General features: G+C 42.2%; 1 protein-coding gene across 1 annotated transcript; it reads right to left on the reverse strand.

Annotated features, from left to right (window-relative positions):
* Nucleotides 1–164: 164 nt before the first annotated feature.
* Nucleotides 165–25,070, reverse strand: LOC112046723 (nuclear pore complex protein Nup205). Its single transcript, XM_052891578.1, has 32 exons — nt 24,909–25,070; nt 24,339–24,499; nt 23,648–23,768; nt 22,718–22,895; nt 21,119–21,319; nt 20,955–21,036; nt 19,816–19,919; nt 18,401–18,680; nt 17,218–17,354; nt 16,727–16,909; nt 16,425–16,616; nt 16,193–16,310; nt 15,882–15,996; nt 15,266–15,435; nt 14,430–14,633; nt 12,944–13,162; nt 12,452–12,587; nt 11,506–11,692; nt 11,217–11,394; nt 10,245–10,357; nt 9,753–9,897; nt 9,450–9,596; nt 9,047–9,182; nt 8,531–8,643; nt 7,375–8,184; nt 6,216–6,439; nt 5,628–5,765; nt 4,367–4,601; nt 3,530–3,722; nt 2,673–2,882; nt 1,294–1,412; nt 165–341 (listed from the first exon to the last, which is right to left on the reverse strand). The coding sequence occupies exons 1-32, from the start codon at nt 24,922–24,924 to the stop codon at nt 261–263; spliced, it is 5,646 nt and encodes a 1,881-aa protein (XP_052747538.1). The 5' UTR covers nt 24,925–25,070; the 3' UTR covers nt 165–260.
* Nucleotides 25,071–26,613: the final 1,543 nt, after the last annotated feature.

Raw genomic sequence — 26,613 nt, forward strand, 5'->3', positions numbered from 1 at the left:
TTATCCCTTTAGATTTAATAGTTAAAATATTTTTTGTAAGTAAATTCATAGATTTGTATAATCAAAGTAGTTTAATATTTTATTTATTTCAACCAGATTTTTCATATGCATTTATCGTTTAACCATCCCTTCCATCGCTCACCAAGGTATAATAAAATAACATGTATGTACTAAAATATTTTTTTATTTAGAAAACTTACAAAATAATGGATTTAACTATTTAAAATCTAACTAAAAATAGACAATAATAAATACAAATGCTAGACCGGCGAGAACTGTATCATGGCCTTGATGTCTTTGACCAACACCTCGAGGAAGCCGCGCTGGACGGCCGGCTGGTTCTGAAACAAGAATTTATAAGAATATGAGCCGCCCAGTGGATATGACCTCTGCCTCCGATTCCAAAGGACGTAGGTTCGAATCATCCGCGTCATGCACCTCCAACTTTTCAATTGTGTGCATTTACGAAATTAAATATCACGTGTCAAGGAAAAACATCGTAAGAAAACCTGCATACCAGAGAATTTTCTTAATTCTCTGCGTGTATGAAGTCTGCCAATCCGCATTGGGCCAGCGTGGTGAACATTTAGCCTAACTCCTCTCATTTTTAGTGAAGACCTGTAGGATAGGCTTCAGGAAGATGATTGCCATTGGTGCAATCATCGTCAAAAAAGTCAAGTGTTTATGCGTTTGGTCTAATGGTTAGGTATGTAGCCTGTGAATTCGGATGAGGTCGAAGTTTGGAGACCTGTGAAGCCTTGAGCCTTTTCCCAAGAAATACTCGGAAAAAATCTTAGTTGGTCTATTGTCGTGCCCACTCCTAGCACAGTCTTTCTCGACTAGTTGGAGGTGAATATTGGTCATATTATAAAAATATGATAAATGTTAAAAAAAAAAATGGGATTGTTCAAAACATAGTTGTTGACGGCTTTCATGGCGCAGTGGTATGCGCGGTGGATTTACAAGACGGAGGTCCTGGGTTCGATCCCCGGCTGGGCCGATTGAGGTTTTCTTAATTGGTCCAGGTCTGGCTGGTGGGAGGCTTCGGCCGTGGCTAGTTACCACCCTACCGACAAAGACGTACCGCCAAGCGATTTAGCGTTCCGGTATGATGTCGTGTAGAAACCGAAAGGGGTGTGGATTTTCATCCTCCTCCTAACAAGTTAGCCCGCTTCCATCTTAGACTCCATCATCACTTACCATCAGGTGTGATTGTAGTCGAGGGCTAACTTGTAACGAATAAAAAAAAATAAAAAAAATAGTCCCAGAATAGCCGCCCTGAATAGTCTTTACCTTAGCGGTGTCGAGCAGCTCTTCGACGAAGTGCTCGTTGAAGACGGACAGAAGCTCCTTCCGTAGTTCCGTCGGTTCATCGCCCACTGCGCTGCGTATGGCGGCCGACCGAGTTATCGCTGTAACAACAACACTTATTATAGACTAGCGGACACCGCGTGGTTTCACCCGCGTGGTTCCCGTTCCAGTAGGAATACGGGTATATAATATAGCCTATAGCATTTCTGGATAGGGTAGCTTCAATACAGTGAAAGAATTTTACAAATCGGTTCAGTAGTTTCAGAGCCTATTCAATGCAAACCAACGATAAAATCTTTCCTTTTTATAATATTACTATAGAAGTATAGACATGTTACCATTTTTTTTACCATTTTGAATTATTTTATAACAATCGCGTAGTTTCATTCACGTAGTTCCCGTTCTCGTTAGAGTACGGGAATAAAATACTCGTATGTTACACTCACAAATAACGTGGCTTTTTAGTGGTAAAAGAATTTTCAACATTTCAATTACCTTCTATAGGACCTGCTTTGCTAGAGGTTACCACACTGTCAAAATGTTGAAAAGAGAATGTTTTTTTATTATTCTTTACAAGTTAACCTGCAACATCACCTGATGGTAAGTGACGATGCAATCTAAGATCGAAGCGGGCTAACTTGTTAGGAGGAGGACGAAAATCCACACCCCATTCGGTTTCTACACGATATCATACCGGAACGCTAAATCGCTTTGCGGTTGGTCTTTGTCGGCAGTTAGGTAACTAGCCACGGCCGAAGCCTCCCACCAGCCAGACCTGGTAATATGCACGCCACTGTGGCTGATCAACGGCCAATCACATGGCTAAGTGCGGAAACGGTCCAGAAGAAAGAAGAAGATGCACGCCACTGCGAGTGACCTAGTTACCACCCTACCGGCAAAGACGTACCGCCAAGCGATTTAGCGTTCCGGCACGATGTCGTGTAGAAACCGAAAGGGGTGTGGATTTAATCCTCCTCCTAACAAGTTAGCCCGATTCCATCTAAGACTACATCATCACTTACCATCAGGTGAGATTGTAATCAAGGGCTAACTTGTAAAGAATATAGCACCAATAAATATTTCCTGTGTTCATAAACTACACACAATTATAAATTTTAAATCGGAATACACACACGTGTAATTTTAACACAATGAAACATCGATTATAAACTTGCGTTGATACAACGCAGTTTGTACACACGTGATCAAGGCAGGTCCTTGAAACGTTGAAAATTCTTTTACCACTAAAAAGCCACGTTATTTGTGAGTGACATACGAGTATTTTATTCCCGTACTCTAACGAGAATGAAACCGCGGGAACTACGTGAATGAAACCGCGGAGCATTGGCTAATATTGTTACCTCTGTGGTCGTGGGTGACGGGCACGGCGGCGCGCAGCAGCAGGCGCGCGTGCGCCCACAACAGGTGCAGCGCGGCGTGCGCGGCCTGCTCGCAGCACTGCAGCTCCTGGCGCCGCGCGCGCGCCCGCGTGCGCAGCGTGTGCACCACCGACGCGCGCGCCTCCACCGGCGACGCCGCCGACACCTCCTCGCCCAGCAGCTTCTTCATGTCTGCAGCATGGAGCAGCAACATTCACAATTTAAGATTCATGATTCAAGATTTATGATTCAAAACTACTGATTCAATATTTGTGATTCAAGATTCACGATTCAATATTCATAATTTCATATTCATGATTTATGATTTCAGATTACGATATAACATTCAAGATACATGATTCATGAATTAAATTTCATGATTCAAGATTCACGATTCATCAATACTAATATTATAAAGCTGAAGAGTTTGTTTGTTTGAACGCTCTAATCTCAGGAACTACTAGTCCGATTTGAAAAAATCTTTCAGTGTTAGATAGCCCATTTATCGAGGAAGGCTATATAGACTATATTTTATATATTCGTATTCCTACGAGAAAGGGAACCACGAAGGTGAAACCGGCGGCGTCAGCTAGTTATTTATAATTTCAGATTCTTAGTACATGATTTAACATTCGCGATTCAACATAATTTAAGATTATGATTACAGATTATGATTCAAGATACATGATTCATGAATTCATGATTCAAGATACAACATTTTTGATGCAAGATTCATGATACAAGAGTCATGATTCAAGATTCAATATTGAAGATTCAAGATTCAAAATTTATGATTCATGGTCCAAGATGAAAATTTAAAGATTCATAAATGAACTCACCGCTGAGCGTCATGGAGTGCACCTTGGGCAGCTGGTGGTGCACAGTGTCCAGCAGCTTGGCGTGCGCGTGCGCGCGACGCAGCAGCACCTGCAGCAGCACGAGCGACGAGCGCCCCGCGCGCCGCGCGTCCTCCGCGCCCGCGTCCGCGCCCGCCAGCGTTTTGCGCGCGAACATCAGCAGGTTCCACACGATCTGACACATACAGCACGTCAATACCTTAGAGACTCTAAATAACATCATTATTGTAACTTTATGACGTTTCAAAAGTAAGCTACGGCTGTCAAAAGCAAGACGCGAGATGCGGGTGCGAGGGCGTACCGAGTCGCTACTTTACGCTGATTTTGTTATTCCGCCTCGATTTCCTAAAAATTGGGGGTCATCGAAAAAACAATTGGGGGTCCATGAAATGAAAATAGGGGTCCACGATAGTGGATCTTAACACATACACTGATAGTACCTATTTACTTACATCATACTATCTTTTATCTTTATTATTAAAGCATCAGGTTCATCCTTCTCACTAAAAATATTGACTTATTGCTTATGTTATTTTATTTATAGTTTATTTTATGTTTATTTAATGTTACGTATATTTTACATAACATATACAAAATTTTATTTTGAGTAATTTTAATTTTAATTCAATTATTAAATGTTTAAATTAACCTGTCTTATTATTTTAAGTTTTAAAACACTAAACTTTACTACACTTAAAAATTTACAGGAAATCAATATCAGGGAAGTAGGGGGTCTACCCAACACGGAAAAACGACACAAAAAAGTTTGCGGAACTCTGACCTAGATCAACACTATCCGCTCTGTTAACGCCTACATACCTTGTAGTAGATGGTGGCGTCGGCGTCAGCGTCGGGCGCCGCGCTGGGCGGCTGCTGGAAGCGCGGCAGCAGCGCCAGCGCCAGGTGCTGCACGCGCTGCACGGCCGCCGCGCTGTGCTGCAGCGCCGTGTCCGCCACCGCGCCGAGCAGCTCGCGGCCGGCCGAGCGCGCGATCACTGACGTCAGCGCCTCCAGCTCCACCAGCAGCCCCGGCGGGGACAGGGGGTGCGCCGCTCTGCCACAACCATCATGTCTCATATTTAAATTCTCCTATTTCACTTCAAGTCCGACTCCGAGAAGAGCTGGAAACTCAGCAGTTGCTCATTAAAAAAATAAAGATTTATAGTTTAACTCAGACCAATTGTAGAAGGACCTGTATCGCACTCATAGTCACGAACAAAATTGTCTGTCATTTTCTGAGGAAAATGAGCTTAGATTTGGTATATATCTTATACTAAACTAGAAGTTTTTGCCTGTATTTTACACAATTCAATTACTCAAAAAGGTATTTTTACGGAGCTCTTTAACCGATGAACACGATTACAACTACATAACATCAATTCTATAGACAGAGTTTTTATAATTGCATTAGATCGTTGATCATATACTTTGACAGAAAAGTAACGTCTAGCGAGGCAGGTCTTATACAATAATTGGTCTGAGTAGTTTAAAGAGAGACGAATATCTTAGCATTCCAATTCACCGTGCTGGTGCCGGGTCCATCGCGTGGTAGAAAGAAAACCTCCGAGCAGAGTCCTGAACATGTGACTACAGGGTGTAGGGTTAAGGAATTCCTTGACGATCGATCAACACTGCCCGTTTGACTAAAATGACTCTCCGATTTTGACTAAAATGTGATGTGTGCCGAAGAAAGCGAAACTGATAGATTCCATCTTAGTCATCAGGAAAGGCGTTTATATTATAATCACAACAAGTGGATACTCATATGGATATTTGACAGCCGCGTGGCGCAGTGGGTAGTGACCCTGCTTTCTGCATCCACGGCCGTGGGTTCGATTCCCACAACTGGAAAATATTTGTGTGATGAGCATGGGTGTTTTCCAATGTCTGTGTGTATTTATACATTATATAAGTATTTATATGTAGTATATAATTGTATATTAATATTATAATATAAATTATCTTAGCACCCATAACACAAGCTAATCTGTATGCTTACTTTGGGGCTAGATGGCTAGATAGTGACGTGTATTGTTTAAGTATATTTATTTATTATTATCGTCAGCGAAGTGCGCCTCACCTGAGCACCATATCGACGCACTCGAGATGGCTGAGCAGGAAGTGCGTGACGTGCAGCACGCAGCTGTGGTTGTCGGCGCCCAGCGTGCTCAGCAGCGCGTCGCACAGCGCCAGTGCCGGCACCAGGATATCGCGGAATCTGTGACGTCAAAGTCAAAGTCAGGATATTTTATTTAAAAAAAATATAAAGATCATTTTGAAGCGTCGCTGAATTTTTGTACAATTCACATTATTGTATATTTTTTTATTTTCGAAAATTCTTGATTCTGGTAGTTACCAGAATCAAGAATTTTCGTAAAGAAAAAAGTTGATTGTCTTGAAAAATCAACTTGATAGTAATCAGTTGTACAAAATGTTCTACGGCTCCTCGACTACGGACAGGCATATGTCTGCTGAAATGGATGGAAGGCGAATAGTGCATCTTTCATAGACAATAAGCTCTGTAGTGAATATATAAATCAACCCCCTATACTCCTATGTTACCCTGGTTATTTATTTAAAGCTTTTGTATTCAATTTCTCATTTCGTTTCACTGTAAGCCACATAAAAGACGTTCAGAAAGACGCACATCGTTCCTTCCAAGCCTGACCTGTTAGCGACGGACGGCACGAACTCGGTGTCCTGGTGGTTGGCATAGCCCGTGTGTATGTCGGGGTGGCAGTCCAGCGCGCGCATGTTGGCCAGGCTGGCCAGCGCGCCCTGCGCCAGCAGCGTCTCGGCGCCCGGCCGCGTGCCCGCTATCTTGATGAGTAGCGCCAGCTTGGACTCGTACACGTACAGCACGCGCAGGGACTTGGGGTTCGGCTCTAGCGCCTGTGCGGAGACGTATTCTATTAGACGTTTCAATCCATATATCTCTTGGTCACGCCATCACGTGTGAACGGCTGGACCGATTACAGTATTTTTTTTATGTTTCTTAGTAGTAGGTTCTTAAGACAGAAAAAAATTTAAAAATTTAGGAGTAGGGTAGGAATAGGTTAGGGGTAGTGGTGGGGTAAGTTAGGGGTAAGATAGGGGTAGGGTAGGGGTAGGGTAGGGGTAGGGTAGGGGTAGGGTAGGGGTAGGGTAGTAGTGGGGTAGGGGTGGGGTAGGGTAGGGGTAGGGTAGGGGTAGGGTAGGGGTAAGGTAGGGTAGGGGTAGGGTAGGGGTAGGGTAGGGGTAGGGTAGGCTAGGGGTAGGCTAGGGGTAGGGTAGGAGTAGGGTAGGATAGAGTAGGAGTAGGGGTAAATCTTAAAACAAAGTCCTGACACGTCTATCTCGCAATAAACTTATTTTCAAGTGGTTTTCGCTAATAGTAGGTAGAGTGATTTATGAGAAAGAGTTTTTAGGAAGAGATTTCGATTTATGCTAGTTATATCTAATGTTAATTTAGAACTTTTACGAAATTTCAAATTGAGTCGTCTTCTATTAAAATACAATATGATTTTTGAATAAATCTTTTTTTATAGCCAAAGTTTTAAGTTAAGCCAGGGAACTTTGTTAACTTTAAATTGTTTTTACTTATTTCTAAACATTAAGTCGACTTTAATAAATCAAATTTTCAAACACAAATATTATAATCAGTTTTATATTGTTTCATTTTAGAATGAATATTAAATGGATTTTAAAGAGGATTTATTTTTAAATAAGTATTTAAAATTCAAACATTATTCCATGTATTCCATTAGCACCTTCCTAATAAAAATGTGTTTGCATATCCAGACTACACAGTGTGGTTAACTAATTTAGCGCTAACAACAAATACTCACTTCTTTCAGTCCCTCGTCGTCGTGCGTCAGGCTGTCGATGAGACTCCGCAGATAGCCCTGGTTGGTGAGCGTGGTCATCCAGTCCGTGCCCGGGTTGATCTCCACCAGCGAGTCGAGGCACGACAGCGCCACCATGCGGCACACGTCGTGTCCGCCGCCGATGCAGTCGTTGCACACGATCGCGCACAGACTATCACCAAAACTGTTTATAACTTCGATCGCCATCGACTTCAAATTCGACTCCTCCCGACTCGGCTTCACTCTCGAACTGTCCAATCGACTCACGTAAGTCGTATTCGTTTCCTCTTCCGGATCGGCCGGGCTGTGTTTCAGATTGACTATATTCAAAAAATTTAGCAACGCACCGTACAGGTTGACCCGTATTTTTTGGGTCGACACCCCAGACACCAATATCCAGCTCAAAATTTTGTGCAATATGAACTTTAGTGTTAAAGATTTGGTTTGCATAATTTGGCTCGAAGGACCGAAAAAACTTGTCTCAAATTCAGCGGATTTCAACGAAGATTCCCGCTTTTGAAGTATGTAGCAGTGCCGGAGGTTGACTAGAAACAGTAGCACCGTCCCGGAGGCGAGGTTCCCGATTTGTGGCAGGACTTCGGCGGGAGGGATTTTGTTCAGCAGATCTTGGAGGATGTTGAGGATGAGATTTTTCCGGGACTCCACGTTGAGCAGGTCCTGGGGCGCCACACAGAACAGAATCTCCGTGAGCTGCCGCCACGAGTCGTAGTAGTGCGACAGAGTGGCCGCCAGGTTGCGCTGCTTGTTCACTTCTGTTACGTAGTCCAGGACCTAGGGTCAATAGATCAAACATTAAAGTGTGCTACAGAAATTATTTAGCATGATAGTTATTGCAACAAACAAGATACAAATTTTGATACAAGATATAAATCGATTTGATCATGGGCCTAAGACTCTCACCACGACATATCTCGAGACAAGAGAGACGAGACAAAGACTAATAGCGACCCATCGTCATATCGCTTGCATTGGGATGAACCAGCCCCTGTAGCCAAGTAGCACGTCGATTTAAGAAATCGATTGACCGCCGCGATTGGTCGTCAATACACTTTATCTCTTGTCACGATATATCGTGGACGCATGCTACGCCTACTGATCATGAAGCACCAAGTGTTACCTTCTGTATCTCGAGCACCACCAGTTCCCGCTGCGTGGAGGCGCGCATGGACGCAAGCTCGCCCGTCAGCAACGCGTTCATGCGCGACACGCTGATGCGTTTGCCGCCCAGACCTACAGCAGACAATGATCAGAATCAACACTTTACATACAATCTAAAGAGCCCCTAAGTTAGAAGAGTGAACTCGCACTGAAAAGCAATGTAACAGTATATTGCCGGGGATGGGCATTCATTTGCAACTCGCCATTGTGAAACTATTCTAACCCCGCTAGGATATGTTTCTACACTGCGCTGGCACAAACTTATTGTTCAGAGCGGACTCAGATTGAAGAATAGTATAGTTTGTTTGCTTTGTACTTTAAATTTGATTTCATATATTCAAAATTAGGTTATTGACGGGCGTAGGCAGGGCAGCGAATTATAAAATCTAACATTCTTAACATCTTTCCATAGATTTCTAGGCGTTAGTTTCCCAATTAACATACTTATACTCTGAAATAGTATCTTCTGTTTTACCTGTGGGAAGGTCGCAGTCAGCAATAGCCTGCCTCAGCTGGTGCGCGTGGAACAGCTCCCAGCGCGGCTCCGGCACCGCCTCCACCGTCACCGGCAGCGACTCCAGCGAGCGCCGGATCACGCACCACTCCCACACCTGGACAAACGTGATTACTATACTGCCACGTTGGATTAACTGACCTCGCACGCGCACGCACGCAGCGCCCACGAGCGCGATGAGATCGTCGCCGTACAGTGACGGTGAGTACCTGCGCGTTCCGCTGCGGAGAGTGCGTCAACGCGGCGAGCAGCGCCTGCAGCGCGGCGTGGTGTCGGCCCGCGCCCGCCGCGCCCGCCTCGCACGCGCACGCACGCAGCGCCCACGAGCGCGATGAGATCGTCGCCGTACAGTGACGGTGAGTACCTGCGCGTTCCGCTGCGGCGAGTGCGTCAGCGCGGCGAGCAGCGCCTGCAGCGCGGCGTGGTGTCGGCCCGCGCCCGCCGCGCCCGCCTCGCACGCGCACGCACGCAGCGCCCACGAGCGCGATGAGATCGTCGCCGGCGTCGCACTCTGACGACAAACAGACACTTTATTGATAGATACTATAAGTGATATAATAATTATTAATGAGTGTGTTGTGATTATAAAGCATATTCTCTAATAGTCACTGTATTAGTACAATAACGCTAGTTTTTGATTGGCAATCGTCATTAATAAAACAGTTACCTCCAGGTTGACGGTGGCCTTGGCGTGTCGTGCGAGGAAGTAGTCGCGCGCCCGCAGCAGGCGCAGCGCGGGCGGCGAGGTGGCGGGGCGCGCGCAGATCCAGTACAGCAGGCGGTAGCAGCTCTCCACCAGCGTCGACGCTTCTCTGCGGACAACGAGCGTGCTACCTCAGAGCCCACGAGATTATTGTCTACGTTTGTCTTACGTATCGCTTTCGCTTTCTTTCCATCGCGACGAAAGAAATATGTAAGACAAACACAATCATCTCGTATATCGAAATTTTCGATATATTGGTCGACGATATCTCTCATCAAGTCGTGGTGCGAATTATAGGCCTACGGTGAAATATATAATACCATCATACGTGATATTTTTGGGGGGGGGGAGTTTGTGCTAAACATAATTATGTGGAGATAAAATCTGAGACTTTTTAGATCTCTCCACTCTTCCTGCCCTCCTCTCAGATTCGAAGAGTCGAGTCTTTAAACTCACTTGTGCGTGTCCCCGGTGGGCGCGATGTACGCGTCAAGTATGTCGAGCACCGAGTGGAAGCAGGTGCGCGGCGCGCCCGCGCTGCCCGCCTCCTGCAGCACGCTCTTGGAGATCTGGAAACGAATATTCAACATATCATAATATCACCGTCAGTCGTAATCGGCGACGTCGTTGTCGCCGTCTGGACCAACGTAGCACTACATTGTATAAACTTACGCATTGACTGACAAAATCCCCTTGGAGTGTATGTTTTACACCCAACCTTACGATTATGGTCATAAGTGTGATGTGACGGGTAGCAGCGACAGTGATTGTACCATTATTTTATGGTAGAGGAAACACCTCGAGCAGGTCCCAGGACTTATGACCTTGGGAGAAGGTTTAAATTATTGCAAAAACACTCACCTTCCCTGCCCGACATGTTCTCCATGCCCACAACAAAACAATTTATGATAAACAATAAGTACAACACAAAACATTATAGCACTAACGTAACTACGCTAAGCGTGACGTAAGCGCTAACTAAGCGTGACGGTGTCTAAGCTGCCTAACAAACAACTGAGGTCAAGCTTATTTATACCAACATCTCCCTCCCTTCTATAATAACATAAATAATGAATGTTAATACCACCTGTAATCGAGGAACTTGTAACACAAGGTCCACAATTGCTTCTGCAATGTTATATACTTACGAAGTTATAAGCGTGGAATCAATTCTTCGCCTAAATTCACACATTCACAGTTTACTTTGAAAGCAAAGCGAATTAACATCGGAGCGATTAAGTATCAGATTTATTTTATAAAGATAACAAGTAAACTCGGCTAAAACTCTGGACAACGACTTTTGAACGATTGGATGTGTGTTTGGAATTCGTATCAATCGATTAAAGTCTCACAAGAGTCGTCAAGTCTCTCATTCCAAATTCGAGTTAGTAACATATTGTTACTCTTTAACTTTTTAAAGTTACTCACGTCGTCGTGCAGGTTGTAGCCGAGCAGGAAGTGCGCCAGGCCGTGCGGCGCGGCGGGCAGCAGCTGCAGCAGCAGCAGCACCACGCCCTCCTTGGCGGCGCGCGCGTGCTCCGCGCCGCCCGCCTGCGCCTCGCCCGCCGCCCACTCCTCCGCCTCCAGGCACTCCACGAACCCGTGCCTGCGAGAGTTACGAGGAAAATTATAAGGTTATATTTGTAACACTATCTCGGAAAAGGTTTCTTCTGTAGACGAAGTTAGCACGTCACCGGCCGGGCGTGTGTGTACTCACCGCAGCTGCACGGAGAGCTCGTGGCGGTGCAGCACGGAGGCCAGCAGGTGGCGCGCGCACGCGGGCGACTGCAGCGCGCGACACAGCAGCGCCACGGCGCGCGCCGCCGCCTCGGGCAGCGCGGCGCCGTGCTGCAGCACCCGGCAGCACGTCACCAGCCGATCTGTGTTGTCGGGCCCTTCCGGAGCTGATGAAGAAACGGGAGCATAATAGGCGTTCTTAAAACTCGAGTGCATTAAAAAAAAAAGAAGTGAACGAGAACAAAGCTAGTTCTATAATAGTTTTAGCAGACTCAGAAGTGGATTAGAATGGCAGAGAATGACATTGAGTGAAGTCACGCACTTGTGAACGATGTGTGTAGGATTAAGGGCGCCCTTGACAGATATCTAACACTCCCCTTTTTCACTCAAGTCTCCCCGCCTATCCCAAGCAACCCATAAAAAACTATACAACAAGAAATATGGACGGCTCGAACGCCACGAGTATACTGTCACGACAGTATTAACTTTGTCAAACTGATGCCTGCCACACGCTGGATCCAAAAATTAACACAAACTTCCAGATAGAAGTCTGTGTTGTTTTAAGTAAGAGTTAAGATGTAGAGATGTACAGAGAAGCGTTTGACAGTAGATAGTTGACAGGCAGCGCGTTGGTGTGTAAACTGAGCGAACATTTAAGGAAACAAATCGTTGATGCCGAGAAGAGCACCAGTCAAATTAGCGAGAATGGCTGACAACAAAGCTACAAGGTTACACGAACTATTTGAGGCCACTTTTGTCAAATCTTGAGCTTTAATATATTCTGTTCTGTAATCTAAAGAATTTGGCACCCACTTAGATGTCATTTCTTTTGTTTGCAAAATCTTTAACAACACACATTTGTGATATCGAATTTGGCTCCCATTTTCACACTTATATTTTGATAACATTATTATCACAGTACACACCTAGGATGAGCTTGGAGAGGCCGACGACGAGCACGCCGCGGCCCGCCTCGGCAGCCGCCGCGTTGAGCGCGCGCTCCAGCGCCAGCGCGCGCTCCACTATACTCAGCGAACTGATCAGCGTTTGCTGCACGTACTCCTGTGGAATTATTAGTTTTAGTCAACATTCTATAAAAAGAAATTGGATCAACGTTTACTGCATGTACACCTGTGAAATGCTGAATAAATTTTACCCAACATTTAATTAAAAAAATGAAGATTGACAGTTCCATACTCCTACCACAGGTACACAACCGTGAGGTTTGAACCATGGTGGCTTTGGGCCAATGAAATATCAAAGTTTAATCTCTCATCATCTTCCATACAATATGAGAGATTATGTCCATCCCACGTTCAGTTTTGCAGCAACCCTTTGGAATACACCCTTAAAAATAATCATCACCATGAAAGCTCTTAAGAACCTAACGCTATTCAACCACTGGTAGGTACACTCACGTGCTCCGGCGCAGTCTCCCGGTCCATCAGCTCGTGCGCCTCGTCCAGCGTGGTCAGCACCAGGCGCAGCAGCTCCGACTTGGTGTGCAGCTGGATCAGCAGCCGGAAGCCGGGCGGCGGGTTCACGTCCGGCTCGCGGTCCGGCGGCGGGAAGTCGGACGCGGCCGGCTCGTATTGCTCGAGCCAGCGGGCGAACAGCCGGAAACTGATTGATAGAATCTGAGGATATTAAACATACGTACGTTATCAACCCATTTCGGCTCACTGCTGAGCTCGAGTCTCCTCTCAGAATGAGAAGGGTTAGGCCAATAGTCCACCACGCTGGCCCAATGCGGATTGGCAGACTTCACACACGCAGAGAATTAAGAAAATTCTCTGGTATGCAGGTTTCCTCACGATGTTTTCCTTCACCGTTTGAGACGTGATAATTAATTTTTAAAAATGCACACAACTGAAAAGTTGGAGGTGCATGCCCCGGACAGGATTCGAACCCACACCCTCCAGAATCGGAGGCAGAAGTCATATCCACTAGGCTATCACGGCTTATATTAAACATAAGCTTACACAAAAATGCTAGGACTGAGACTAGTGTTCCTAAAGACTCGAACCCTTTAGCCCTGATGTTTACTCGGAGTCTTTTATAGAGCTCGGCGAATGGATAGCCTTTTAAAAAGACTCGACTCGTAAAAAAGGCTCGGCCCTTTTTAGACTGGAGTCCTATTTTAGGGCTTAATGTTTTGTAGTCGTAGATTAGACTCTGGTCTTCTGGAATAAGACTAGCCTTTTTATTGGAACGAAGTCTTTGCAGTTTACAGTGAATTGGGAGAAATCGCCATTAAATATTTTATTTAGGTATATTTATGTATGACGTTATTTATCGATTTTTCTGTTTGATATGCTGGGTATATTTTAAGGATTATTAAAAAAGCCACCATGTTTAAATTTTCTACTCCTGCACCAATTTCGTTCGAAATTGATATTTAGGCATTTTATAAATGGTGAAAACAGATTCCTTAGTAAAAATTTAAAAAGCCGCCATTTTGAATTTTTTTTATTCCTGCACTGATTTCGTTAAAAATTGATATTTGAGCATTGCGTGAATGGTGAAAACAGATTCTGAAGTAAAAATTTAAAAAGACCGCCATTGTAAAATTTCTTATTCCTGCACCGATTTCGTTCAAAATTGATATTTGGGCATTGTATGAATGGCGAAAAAAGTATTTTATGCATCCCTAGAATATGGGTATCGAATGAAATGGCTTGCTGAGAGTAACTCGAAAAATATTGTGACGTCACTCTAAATCCAATATGGCGGACTTCATATACATGGCGGATTAAGTTTAGTTTTAGTTAATAATAAACGTATGTACTAAAGACATGTTCCAATTTTGTATGGAGGCTGGGCCTTTATACCGAGGACTCACTCGTGCCAAAGGTTTTAGTTCCCGATTATTTCTTACATTTTCCGTCATAAAGTAGGTCATACCTGCCACTTCTCTTGGGGCTTGGAGTAGGGTCTGTGCGGCGCCGGCAGCGCCAGGCGGTTGAGCGCGTGCTCCACGTACGGGTCGAGGCCGGGCGGGCGCGCGCCCGCGCCCAGCGTGCGCGGCAGCGGCGCCGCGGCGCACAGCGCGTCCAGCAGCGTGAGGAACGCACGCGACAGCGGGTACTCCTCCGCGCGACATTCCACCTGGACAGACACATTGCTACTTATACTCAGACTAGCTGACGCCGCGCGGTTTCATCCGCGTGGTTCCCGTTCCCGTAGGAATAAATAGGCTATCTAACACTGGAAGAATTTTTCAAATCGGACTAGTAATTCCTGAGATTAGCGCATTCAATCAATCAAACAAACAAACTCTTCTTGAAATAATATTTTTGGATGTAACAACTGGAGTGGCATGCAATCATGATTGAATTTACTTTTTTTATTTAATGACAAATTAGTCCTTGACTGCAATCTCTCTTGATGATAAGTGACAATGTAATCTAAGATGGAAGCAGGCTTATTTGGAAGTTTATTTTAACCATATCTCTGACGGTTTGTACGCGGCATCGCATCGGAACGCTAAATAGTTTGGCGATACGTTATGCCGGTAGGATGGTAACTAGCCACGGCCGATTCCTATCACTACACGAGACCAGACCGGAGTCAATTTAGAGAATTTTATTCAATGTAGATTTTTGAAGACAAGTTTGGCTATTTGGAATAACGGTTCGGAAGACAGATTCTACCGACACGACGTGTTGGCTGTTTAGCATAGTCTATCATCAGACGCAGCTCTGTTGCAGCAACCCGTGGCAGCGGACGTCACAGTGTACCTCCTGCAGCTCGACGTTGAGCGCGCGCTTGTCCTTGGCGACGGAGACCAGCTGCGCGGCCTCCAGCGCGGCCCACACGCGGCCCGCCGTGCCCGCCGAGCCGCCCAGCGCCGCCAGCGTCAGGCACAGCTCCGCCTTCAGCTGCAGCGGCACGTGGCAGCAGATGAGACCTTCATAAAATCATTCATTGTCGTTGTATTTAAAAGTGACATAAAGACACTCATCACAAAACGTTGAAAATGGCTTGATGTCGAAATTAGGCAGGGAGGTACTTTATAATTAGCAGACATCTTCTGAGAACAGATTTTAATTTCACGGATAGAGCTTGATTAAGGTATTTAGATATCAGGTGGCTAACTATGGACCATATAAAAGGCTAAGATCACTCGACGGGCGATGCAGTTGTATTTCTGCGTCATCGAATCAATAATAAGGCGATCTGCAGAAGAACCGACTGACCGTTATGGGTCAACAACTAACAAAACTGAAGTCGCAAAGAACAACCCTCACGGTTATTTGGAGCGAATCAGGAGAGCAAATCCAGTACTTGCTTAGGGCGTTTCCCTTGGCGCCCTACAAGTCCTTTTCTCTTCGCTTGTCCTGTAAATGCACTCACCGAACATGCAGTTGACGGCGTCCCACTGCAGGTTCTCGCAGATGCTGACGCGCGCCGCGTCGTCCTCGTGCGCCACCGCCGCTATCAGCTTCAGGGCCGCTATCATTGCCTCTACCTGGGAATTACCAACTTGTTGACCATTGTGATCTAATAAAAAAAATCTCTACTTTCAGTAGCGGACGAACCGAAAATATATATTATTGTGATGGGACGAGAGTAATATTGTCAATCAGCCTCTATTGGTCAATAGTATGTATTTTGTCTTCACGAGATATCTCGTGGTGCACATCTCAGGCCTACGGTAGCCTCACCTCCTCTTGTCGGACCAGCAGTCGGCCCGGGCGCGCGGCGGGCGTCACTATGGCGGACGCTCCAAGCGACGACGAGTGCAGGTGGTCGGAGAATGGCGCTGGGTCGGCTCGGAGATTTCTATTGAGTTAATAAATTAAATATAAGTCAGGGCATATAGTTCAAATAACATAACAGGGTACACCAAAGGTCTCAGAAGAATGGTGACAGCAGCACGGCACGCTAGACAGTTACCGGTGGTACAGGGCCAGCGCGGTGAGCAGGTGGTGCGCCGACAGCGCGTCCCGGCGCGCCAGCAGCGCCCACGTGTGCTTGGGCACGGCCAGCGCCGCCAGCGCGCGCAGGTACGCGGGCAGCAGCGCCGCCACCACCACCTCGCCCGACAGCCGCACGAACTTGTACAGCGTGGCCGAGCGGCTGCCCGCCCTGAGGACAAACGGAATATACAGTCATTAGTAGCAACAGCGTCAACACGCAAGTATCAGTGCGTGCGTGCGTGAGACGCGCGCGTGCTTGCGGGCGCATTCGGTACCGACCTGTAGTTGTGCGCGGACGCGTCGCACGCCAGCCAGTAGTCGCGGCGCAGCTGGAGCGGGTCGCGCGCGTACAGCCGCTCCACGCAGCGCAGCAGCGCCTCGAGCCGCGAGCGCGTGTTGGCGCCCGGCGCAATGAGCCCCTCCGACATGTACATCTGCGCAGCGCGGGCCGCCTCTTCCGCTCTGTACATATAATAGCACCAAATAAGTATTGTTATAAACTGCCTTTTTCTATCGGTTCATATAACATGACAATGGCATAACGTACTATAGTAGTAGATGTTTAAGACTCACAATTGCAGGACAATTTAACAAAATTTCGTCATCGTTCGGAAATAAATAGCGTGGAATGCGCGTCAGCTTGTCACATATAAGAAACGTGTAATTCACACACTTATCACAATGAAATTTCTGTATTAAAGAAATTTACTATTAAGCTTATATAAAATCAATGTTTTTTGATTTACAAAAAAAAAAAAAAAATGACTCACTTGACCCTCATCTCCATGAGCTTGGAATGCATGAGCACAATGAAGTCAGTGATGAGGGAGTGTATCCGTCGCTGGTAGTACTCCTCAGAGGCCACTAGATCAGAGGACAGGATGGCTTCATCTAGGTACTCAAACACCTACAAATAAAATGCGTTATACAGGTATTTTAAACAATCTATCATTCCATCAGAAATATTTCATCTGAAAGACAAGATAACATCTGTACAGATTATAAAACCTCTGCCGCGCCTGTCTTTCTGTTCGCGTTAAATTCAAAGACTACGGCGAAATGCGATTTTACCAATAGATAGTCATTTATAAGGAATGTTTTGATTTCATGCATAAATGTTGAGATATTTGAGACATTTGAGAGACACGAATTGTTTTGCTTTTATAGATTTACAAAAAAGTTTGCGATGGCATACTTGTATATCAATCTTTTAAGGACAATTAACTTACTTTACACGCTTTTTTTTCTAATATATAGTCATGTATAACATAATTTACATCTATTATGCGTGTAGCTACGAATCAATGCATTGAATGCAAAACCTGCGTTGCGATTACGCACGACGTCGCAGCGCAAGAGGACGACGCGAGCACCCAGTCAACAATGGATCGAAACACTGCCTGTCGTAGCAAATCAAGCTCGTTGAAATATCGCTGCGACGACGCAACGCTTTAATGTGGTATTTTATTTACAGTATATGGAAAATACCGCAACACACTAATGAGGCATCGCTTGCATATCGGGCGTCCACTAGTTTCATATACAACGAAATTATTTAAAAAATTCTCCAGCATTTTAATAAAAACAATTACTAAAAAGAATCGATTCCTTTGACGCAACAGCAAAAAATCGATCAAGAAATCGAATATTCTATGTATATAATCTGTAGGTAGTCTAAGCGATGTGTTTGTTAGTCTGTGTAAAAATTACGCGTGTGTGTATTGCGAGTATAGTTGTGTGTGGTGTATGGACACAGAATATATTTAATGATGTTAAATATTTTCGATTTACCTCGTCCCCCTCAAAAAACGACAGACTTTTTGTTGGTGAATTTGGATGTGAAACAGGTCCATAGTTTAAATAGTCAAAGAACAGAACCCACATTGCTTAGGCATCAAGTTACCTTAATCCGGCACTGGGTTTGAGTGACCCCACTGACAATGATTTACTCACCCCTCCGTCAATGGCAGCGTCTACCAGCATCTCGTCCTGGTCCAGCAGCTCAGTCTTAGGCTCCGTCCTCCTCAACAGCGATACTGGCGCCCTCTTCAGAGCAGCGAGCGCCAAGCCCAGTGACAACTGACACAGAGCCCTCAGCCCAGCACTGCTCTTGTTGTCCTCCTGCATTTGGTTGGGTTGTGAGGGCGGTGACAGCTGGTCTAATAACACTGATATCAGGTCTGGGTCCTGTATTAGGGGTAGTTTTTTTGCTAGTTCTTCGCCGTCTTCTCGCCTAGAACAATAGGGATGATGACAGTTTTTTTTTTAATTGTATATTATTATATTAGTATGCTAATAGTAAAGCAATTTTGTAAAAGTAACAGAGTATCTGCGATCATTACTTCCGGAGCTACAGGGATTTAAATTTGCGCTGCCGCGAATCCCTGAAAAACTCCCCATACAAAATGGTACGATTTAATGACGTCGTAGGTCATAATGATCGTTAGATTTGTATGGGCGTTCAAACAAAATTATCTTTGTTATTTATGCGTTTAGGTTTGTAATTCATTTATAAATAAATGTCACATTTTATGTAAGGAAGCTAAAACTGTATTAATTTTCATCTAATTACGATAAACGATTTTTTATAGATTTGAAATTTTGTAATCTAATTTATTTTGCAAATATCCAGATAATCTTTGCTTTTTATGTATAATTTTGTCAACATTGACCTTATTTTCCTGAAAGTATCATAAAAATCAATATATTCAAAACTAGTCATTACCCCTATCATTTGAAAAATGTATGTGGTTATTTTTCTTTTTTTTTTGGTTTCAATCACACCTTAACCTACAGTAACTTGGAAGGTTTGAGTGGTTTTAAATTTTTATTTGCATACTTAAACATTGTGAGCTGTGATAGCCCAGTGGATATGACCTCTGCCTCTGATTCCGGAGGGTGTGGGTTCGAATCCGGTCCGGGGCATGCACCTCCAACTTTTCAGTTGTGTGCATTTTAAGAATTTAAGTATCACGTGTCTCAAACGGTGAAGGAAAACATCGTGAGGAAACCTGCATACCAGAGAATTATTCTTAATTCTCTGCATATGTGAAGTCTGCCAATCCGCATTGGGCAGGCCCAATGCGGAGTGGTGGACTATTTGCCTAACCCCTCTCATTCTGAGAGGAGACTCGAGCTCAGCAGTGAGCCGAATATGGGTTGATAATGATGATGATGACTTAAACATATAAAACTGTTTGGTATAAATATCTTAAGTATATTTGTAAAATTAAAACATTTATGTTCAGTATAAAAGATGTAGATTGAACCGAAGATCCAAATTTCAATCCTGATTTAGAAAAAATCATAAATAATAATAATGTTCATAAATAATTATAAAAACAATGTACAAATAATTTTATTTTCACCTGTGCAAAACTGACAGATCCAAGGCATATAACAGAGCCATTTGCAAGGCTAAAGATATATCATCCAAAGCACCCGTCGGCCCTTTAGACGGCGACATCATTTGCTGCAACATATTAACAATAGTTATAATTAGAGCCATATACATAATAGGCTAGTTAAACTTTTTTGAATAGTTCATTATAGTTGTACTAGACTGAAAATTGCCTCATTGGTCCCGTGGTTAGCTGGTTCAGCTACGGACAATGAGGTCCAGGGTTCGAATCCCGGGTCAGGCCAACAAAAATAAATTGGGATTTTTCTTACAAGGAAAATCTTAATAGCAGCCTGGAGTTGGGAAGTTGGCGGTGTTAGTACACCCCCGTGCCTCGGAGAGCACGTAAAGCCGTCGGTCCTGCGCCTGATCTCTCACCGGTCGTGTCGGTCTGCCGTCCCATCGGATTTCGAGAGTGAGGGAAGAGAGAGTGCACCTGTGCTTGCGCATACACTTGTGCACTATAATATCTCCTGCGTACATGGTTAATCTCACCATGAGATTAGCCGCCGTGACCGAAAAAAAAAAAGTCGGTCGGGAGCATATTATTATTTTTATTAGACTGAAAATTTCTTTTTATATTTTTTTTGCGACGTGATTACATGAAAATTTTAGTTTTTAAATATGTTTTAGACAATACAAGCTAATACGCCTGTCGGCCATGACAAATGTTATTTCAAATGTTTCATGACGATATAATAATTCCCATACATACAAATGGAGCGTTTGACAAAAATATTACATATCAATTAGTTTGACGTTTAGTACATCAAGTGTGTTAGTGACGTCACAAAATGGACAACAGCGTTTTTGACGTTTGGAAAATTTGAAAAAATACGTGATATTTAAATTATTATATAAAACTTATATGAAATCCTTAACTTTTATTAATTGATATCGATATATTTCGGAGTTCGGACCTTTATTCCATGTACTACACGAAATTAATATTGTTTATATTAAATTTTATATGAGTCAACTACCCTATCACTTGTAGTCTGACCAGAAATTTTAAACCGCCTGTGCTTAGTTTGGAAAAAAATGGTTCCTTTTTTCCGCAAAAAGGAACAATTTTTTATATAAAAATACTAAAATATTGAAACATACTTCTGATAAGAGCCGCAACAGAATGTCTCTCTCCAGTCCTCGTTGCGCCGACGCCGCGAACACTACTCCGGCAAGCAGCTTTCTGTCAGTGAGCCCAATGACGACAATAAATTAATTTTGTTTATATTAAATTTGATACGAGTCAACTACCCCATTGCACATACCTCGTGCTCTGTATAGTGCTGACCAGCTTGACGTGGTACTTCCTCGGTGGCAGGGCGCGGTTTCGCCGCAGCAGGTCCAGCTCGGCGTCCAGCTCGCAGCGGCGCAGCGCGTCCAGAGCGCCGCCCAGCAGCCCGTCCGACACCAGCTGGTCCACGTAGCGCGACACGTACAACACTACCTCCTCGCGCGCGTTTATTGACCTACAAATACACAATCTGTTTTAATCATGTATACAGGATGCTCGGGAGTATGTCCCATAATTCTAGGGTTATTATATTCTTTAACAAAAATTAATTGAAAATGTTCACGGAACATGTGTTCAAAAATGAATATTTTTGGAGTAAATAATATTTATTTTGTAAATAGATCTTAAATGTGTCCCTTAAACGCATCCTTATAATTATGACTTATTTAATTTATATTTTAAAATGCAATGTTGTCACTTTGTTACCTAAAGACGCGTGTTACATGGATAGTTGGTATTATTTGAATTATTTTGTATGAAACATATTTTTTTTGTTTTTGTAGTTAATAAAGTATTAGTTATGCAGTTTGGTTAATATAAGTGGTCTCGTTAATACCCTAAAGTTGTGGGAAATACTCCCGAGCAACCTGTATATTTAATTTAGGAGACAAATAATACTACATCCACTCTTGGAAAGAAAGGCCTGCACAAACTAAGTCCTGCAAAAAGTTTGTAACTTTACACCTAAATACATTGTAAAGAATATAGAATGCAGAACTCTTGATCTCTTTTTATCTATGTGAGCTCTACATGGCTCACTGTCTATTTTTTAAATCAAAAAAATATTATGAATATTATTTAATTACCAAGGTACATACCACAATAAAAAGACGAGATTTTTAACGTGGTATGTACCCATTTAAATAATATTCATAATGAACAACCACGAAATAAGTTTAAAATCAAATAAATATTGATTGACTAGCGGATGCCCACGACTTTGTCTGCGTGGAATTAAGTTTTTCACAAATCCCGCGGGAACCATGGATTTTTCCGAGATAAAAAGTAGCCTAGTAGTAGTAGTAGTAGTAATTTTTCATTCCAAATTTCAGCCAAATCGCCGCAAAATTGCATACAAACTTTCATCCCCTATTTTATCCCCTTGGGGGTAAAATTTATCAAAATCTTTTCTTAGCGGATGCCTACGTCGTAACATTTAACTGCATGCCAAATTTCAGCCTGATCCATCCAATAGTTTGGGCTGTGCATATATCACTATGTCACTCAGTCACCTTTGAGTTTTATATGTTTGTTCCGTAATTAATGGATAAAACGCAAATGGTAAATACACCACCTAATTATCTAAAACTAATTTGAATAGTTTTCCAAAAATCCCGAGGGTGACCAAGTTATATTCTTTTTCGGATTTTTCAAATTTTTCCATCTTGAATCAGTTTTTTCAATGCTGTAGCTGATTTAATTATGATTTTAAGGATCTCATATTTGTTAAATATTACAAAATACATTACCAACATACTATAATATTATTTTTAAATTATATTTATATTTATATTTAATTTATATTATTATATTTTATTTATATTAATCATTAAATAAACTTATTTTAACCTACCATGACACTCCATCCCTGGCCATGATAAGCTCTTTTAAGGCCTGTACTAAGGCTCTTCTGCCATCGTAGTACAGGAACACGGCAAGTAAACCCCGTGCTAGACCAGGCCTTCGAGAACTCTGTCGCTGTGCCGTGTGCAGTAACTCCAAACAGGCAAACTCATTTGCATTGTACATATCTGGAATACAATAAATACAATCAGAATATTCACACCTAAATATAACCTTTTTTTTCATTATGATGTGACAATGCAGTATTACACTAACTGGGGTAAATTTCAATTTATTCACGAGATAAAAAAAAAAAATTACAATACTGGTAAAAAACTACAACCAAGCAAAATTTTTTTTATGATGTTGACTAAGAACTGCCAAAGACTAAGCACAGTTACTAATCATCATATGTGCTGGTTGGTAAAAAAAATTAAACATTATAACACTACACTACCAGTTAGCAATACTTACAGTAATTAGATATACATCATGTGGCGGAGTTTTCTTTCTTATAGGTAAATAACTGTATAAGAATTGCGTATATTTGTAAATACCTTTGTATATATGATATAATTTTATTTTTAATATTTTTTTTTTCTTCTCATGTTGTTGTTTTTTTTAGTATGGTATTTTATTGTTTTTCCCTTTTTATTTTAGTTTTTATTTAACTTTAAGTTATTATTATTGTTTATTTTAGTTAATAAGGTTGTTGTGTGCTGTGTTTGTGGCGGCATCTGGTCAACGGTTCCAACTGAAAACCAGCGCTGCATGCTCTTTTTATTTAAAGAGTATGTAGCATTATGCTGAGTTGGATCCGTTTACTGGGTTGTGCCACACATCACAGGATATTGTTCAAGAACAAATTGTGTTGTGTGGCATAATTCACTAATAAAGCTTTTTTTTTCTTTCTTTCTATATATTGATACAACAATTATACCTGATATTATAATAGCCTCATCTACAAGTTCCTTTGAGAGAACAGTCCGTCCCACACTGGGCAGGTTCACTCCTTCTGTAATACCTCTTTTTATTTCTTCTCTGCTTGCTGGATTTTTTGCCTAAAACAATACTTTAATGAGGGAGAGGAAGTTGAAACTAGTTTTAACAGAGCCCCTTAACCCTATCCACAATCCCAGACTCTATACAAGAATTTATCTCTCTACCACACAATGAATTGCATAGTGAATCAAAGGATTGTTAAGATATACATCTCTTGTAAATTGCCTAAGCCCCTGCAATAATTATATTTCTCTTAGATTATCTTTAATAAAAAGTAATGTGCTTTTCCAGATTAAAATTTACTTCTATTTTAAACTTCATCCACATCTAATGTAACTAATGCAACTTTGTATTATGACAGTAGGTAAGAGTACTATGTATTGAAATCAACAGGGTAGAAAATTAATATTACAATTTACAATTACAATATTTTACAATTGTATATTCAATATTCATGAGAGAGAGACGAGAGAGAGAGAGAGACAAATATCTTTAGCATTCCATGGATTCGCCGTGCGGGTGCTGGTTCCGTCGCGTCATAGAGAGAAGAAACTCCGAGCAGGGCTTGTGACTACAGGATGTAGGGTTATATAATATATAAATAATAAAATCCATATTTATTAACTTACAGGATTCTTCAATAGTGATAAAAATGTCTGTTTGTGCCGCCTCAGCACTGACTCAAATGTGTGAACAGCGTATGGTGCCCCGCTGCTTTCATTTGTGAGGTAGCTTTCTACTACTGCCGCTAACTCCTTGTAAGGAGTCCATAGGTCCTCTGTTGTTGTCCCTGTGTAATAATATAAATTTACATCATACACAAAACCATAAGTTATCATAGAATGCCTTCTCTAGAAATGCATGTTATATATTTAGTTGAACTCAAATAAAAAAGTTCTGAATAAAAGAAAACAACTTTTAAAAAATTATTCAATCACTACGTCTTATTTAAATAATTTATTTGTCATAAATTATATAAATAAGACTACCTCCAAGAACATCTATGTTGTCCTACCTATCAAATTGTTATTACAACTAAGATTAAAAATAAATAAAGTTTTAACTTCCTTTCCATGACACACAATGATTAAAAGGCAAGTTTCAAGTAATTATTGAGAAGAATTCAGTTTATTTAAGATTAAAACGAGTAACCGCCAAGTGTTAGGTTATAATCAAGTTTGCTATAAATAATCCCTTACCTTCGTTGATATCCATCGTCAAATTGTAAACGTAACTACAAACTATTCGTAACTACTAACTATCATTGATCTCAATATTTATCAGCACAAACAAACGAAAATAAACTGAATATTTTGAATGCCTTTAGCGTTACCGATTTGCCGACTTTAAAACTGACACTGACAAGTGACAATTGACACATTTTTGACATAAAATGCCAAAAGCAAAAGTCTCATTACTCATCCAGTGAACAGAGAAAGGAGTGCTGTTTAAGTCTCAGACGAATTATATAGGGACATGTCACGCTAAACGTTACCCCTCTGTCAAAGATCAAGAATTAACGATCTAACGCGTTTACTATACTACAAGTTTTTGGCCGTTTTTTATGCCATTTAACTACATTGATTATTAAATAATTTATTTTGATAAGGATTTATGCTACTATCACAAGAATATTATGGAGATAAGTTGCCCTTTATAGTGTATTAATTAGTTAAATAGTTTCGGAGATAATACACTAAAAGACACAGAAATTCCGCTACATGACACCCCGCGCTTTTAATTACGTAGTTCCCGTTCCCGTGTGAATATGGGGATCAAACATAGCCTATGACACTCGCAAGTAACGTAGCTTTCTATTAGTAAAACAATTTTCCAAATCGGTCCAGTAGATTCAAAGATTACCTCCGACAACCACACAAACTTTACCTCATTATAATTTTAGCATAGAAGTCTCTATTTCCCTCTGTCATCGCACCACGCTCATAGGGCTGGACCGATTTTGCTAAGGATAGGTGTAAGGTAGGGAAGGTATTGGGTAGGGTAGGGTAGGGTAGGGTACGGGTAGGGTACGGGTAGGGTAGGGGTAGAGGTAGGGTAGGGTTAGGGTAGGTAGGAATAGGGTGGGATAGGGTAGGGGTAGTTGAAAGTTTACATCGAGTTTCACGCGGACGAAGTCGCGGGCGTCCGCTAGTAATTTTGTAAAACACAAAAGATACTATATTTTCTAACTTCTAATATATAGAAGATAGATATATGGTGTCGCGGACTTTTTTGTAGAACTTTTACTTTATTGTCTATGTTTAATTTGTAGACAATGGACATGGAGCGAGACCTTCGTTAGGAATATTAGTGTTCTGTGAGCGAAACAAAAATAATTTTTATCTTATTAATGCGGGTTCCAATACCAAAAATTCTGAAAATTATTTTTTAAACAGCAATTTGTATCTTCTATCCGTAAAAATACTATAGCCCTGCTTATAAATTCTAAGTAAGGCCCATTTTGGGACATATCCATAACCTCTTTAAAATATTAGTACATAAAAAGATAAATTGGTGCTTTTGAAATGATGCTTCAGCCCAAAGGCCTTATATGCTTCAGCCCAACATTTTTGAAAAGCAACAATTTATCTTATCTATACTATCTACCAAGCTATTAATAGTTCGTACTACTTTATAATAGTCAACAACTTTAGGTTTTTTACACAACAATAATACTACTCAAAAAGTTTCTTTTAAGCGACACTTTTCATAATCGCGTATTTTCATAGTCAAGCTACAGTTTTTTATTAGTAATACTCTGAGTTACAGATAGAAGGATAGACGGACATGGTCCTGGGTATCTTCAAGTCAGAGTGAATCTTCTAGGTATCTTCTAGGCAATCGTGTTCTACCAAAGGCTGCCTCATAGCTTACCATCTAGCGTACAGCTAAGCGGTGCTTGCT

Source organism: Bicyclus anynana, chromosome 4 (assembly GCF_947172395.1).
Source record: "Bicyclus anynana chromosome 4, ilBicAnyn1.1, whole genome shotgun sequence".
Lineage (NCBI taxonomy): Eukaryota > Metazoa > Arthropoda > Insecta > Lepidoptera > Nymphalidae > Bicyclus > Bicyclus anynana.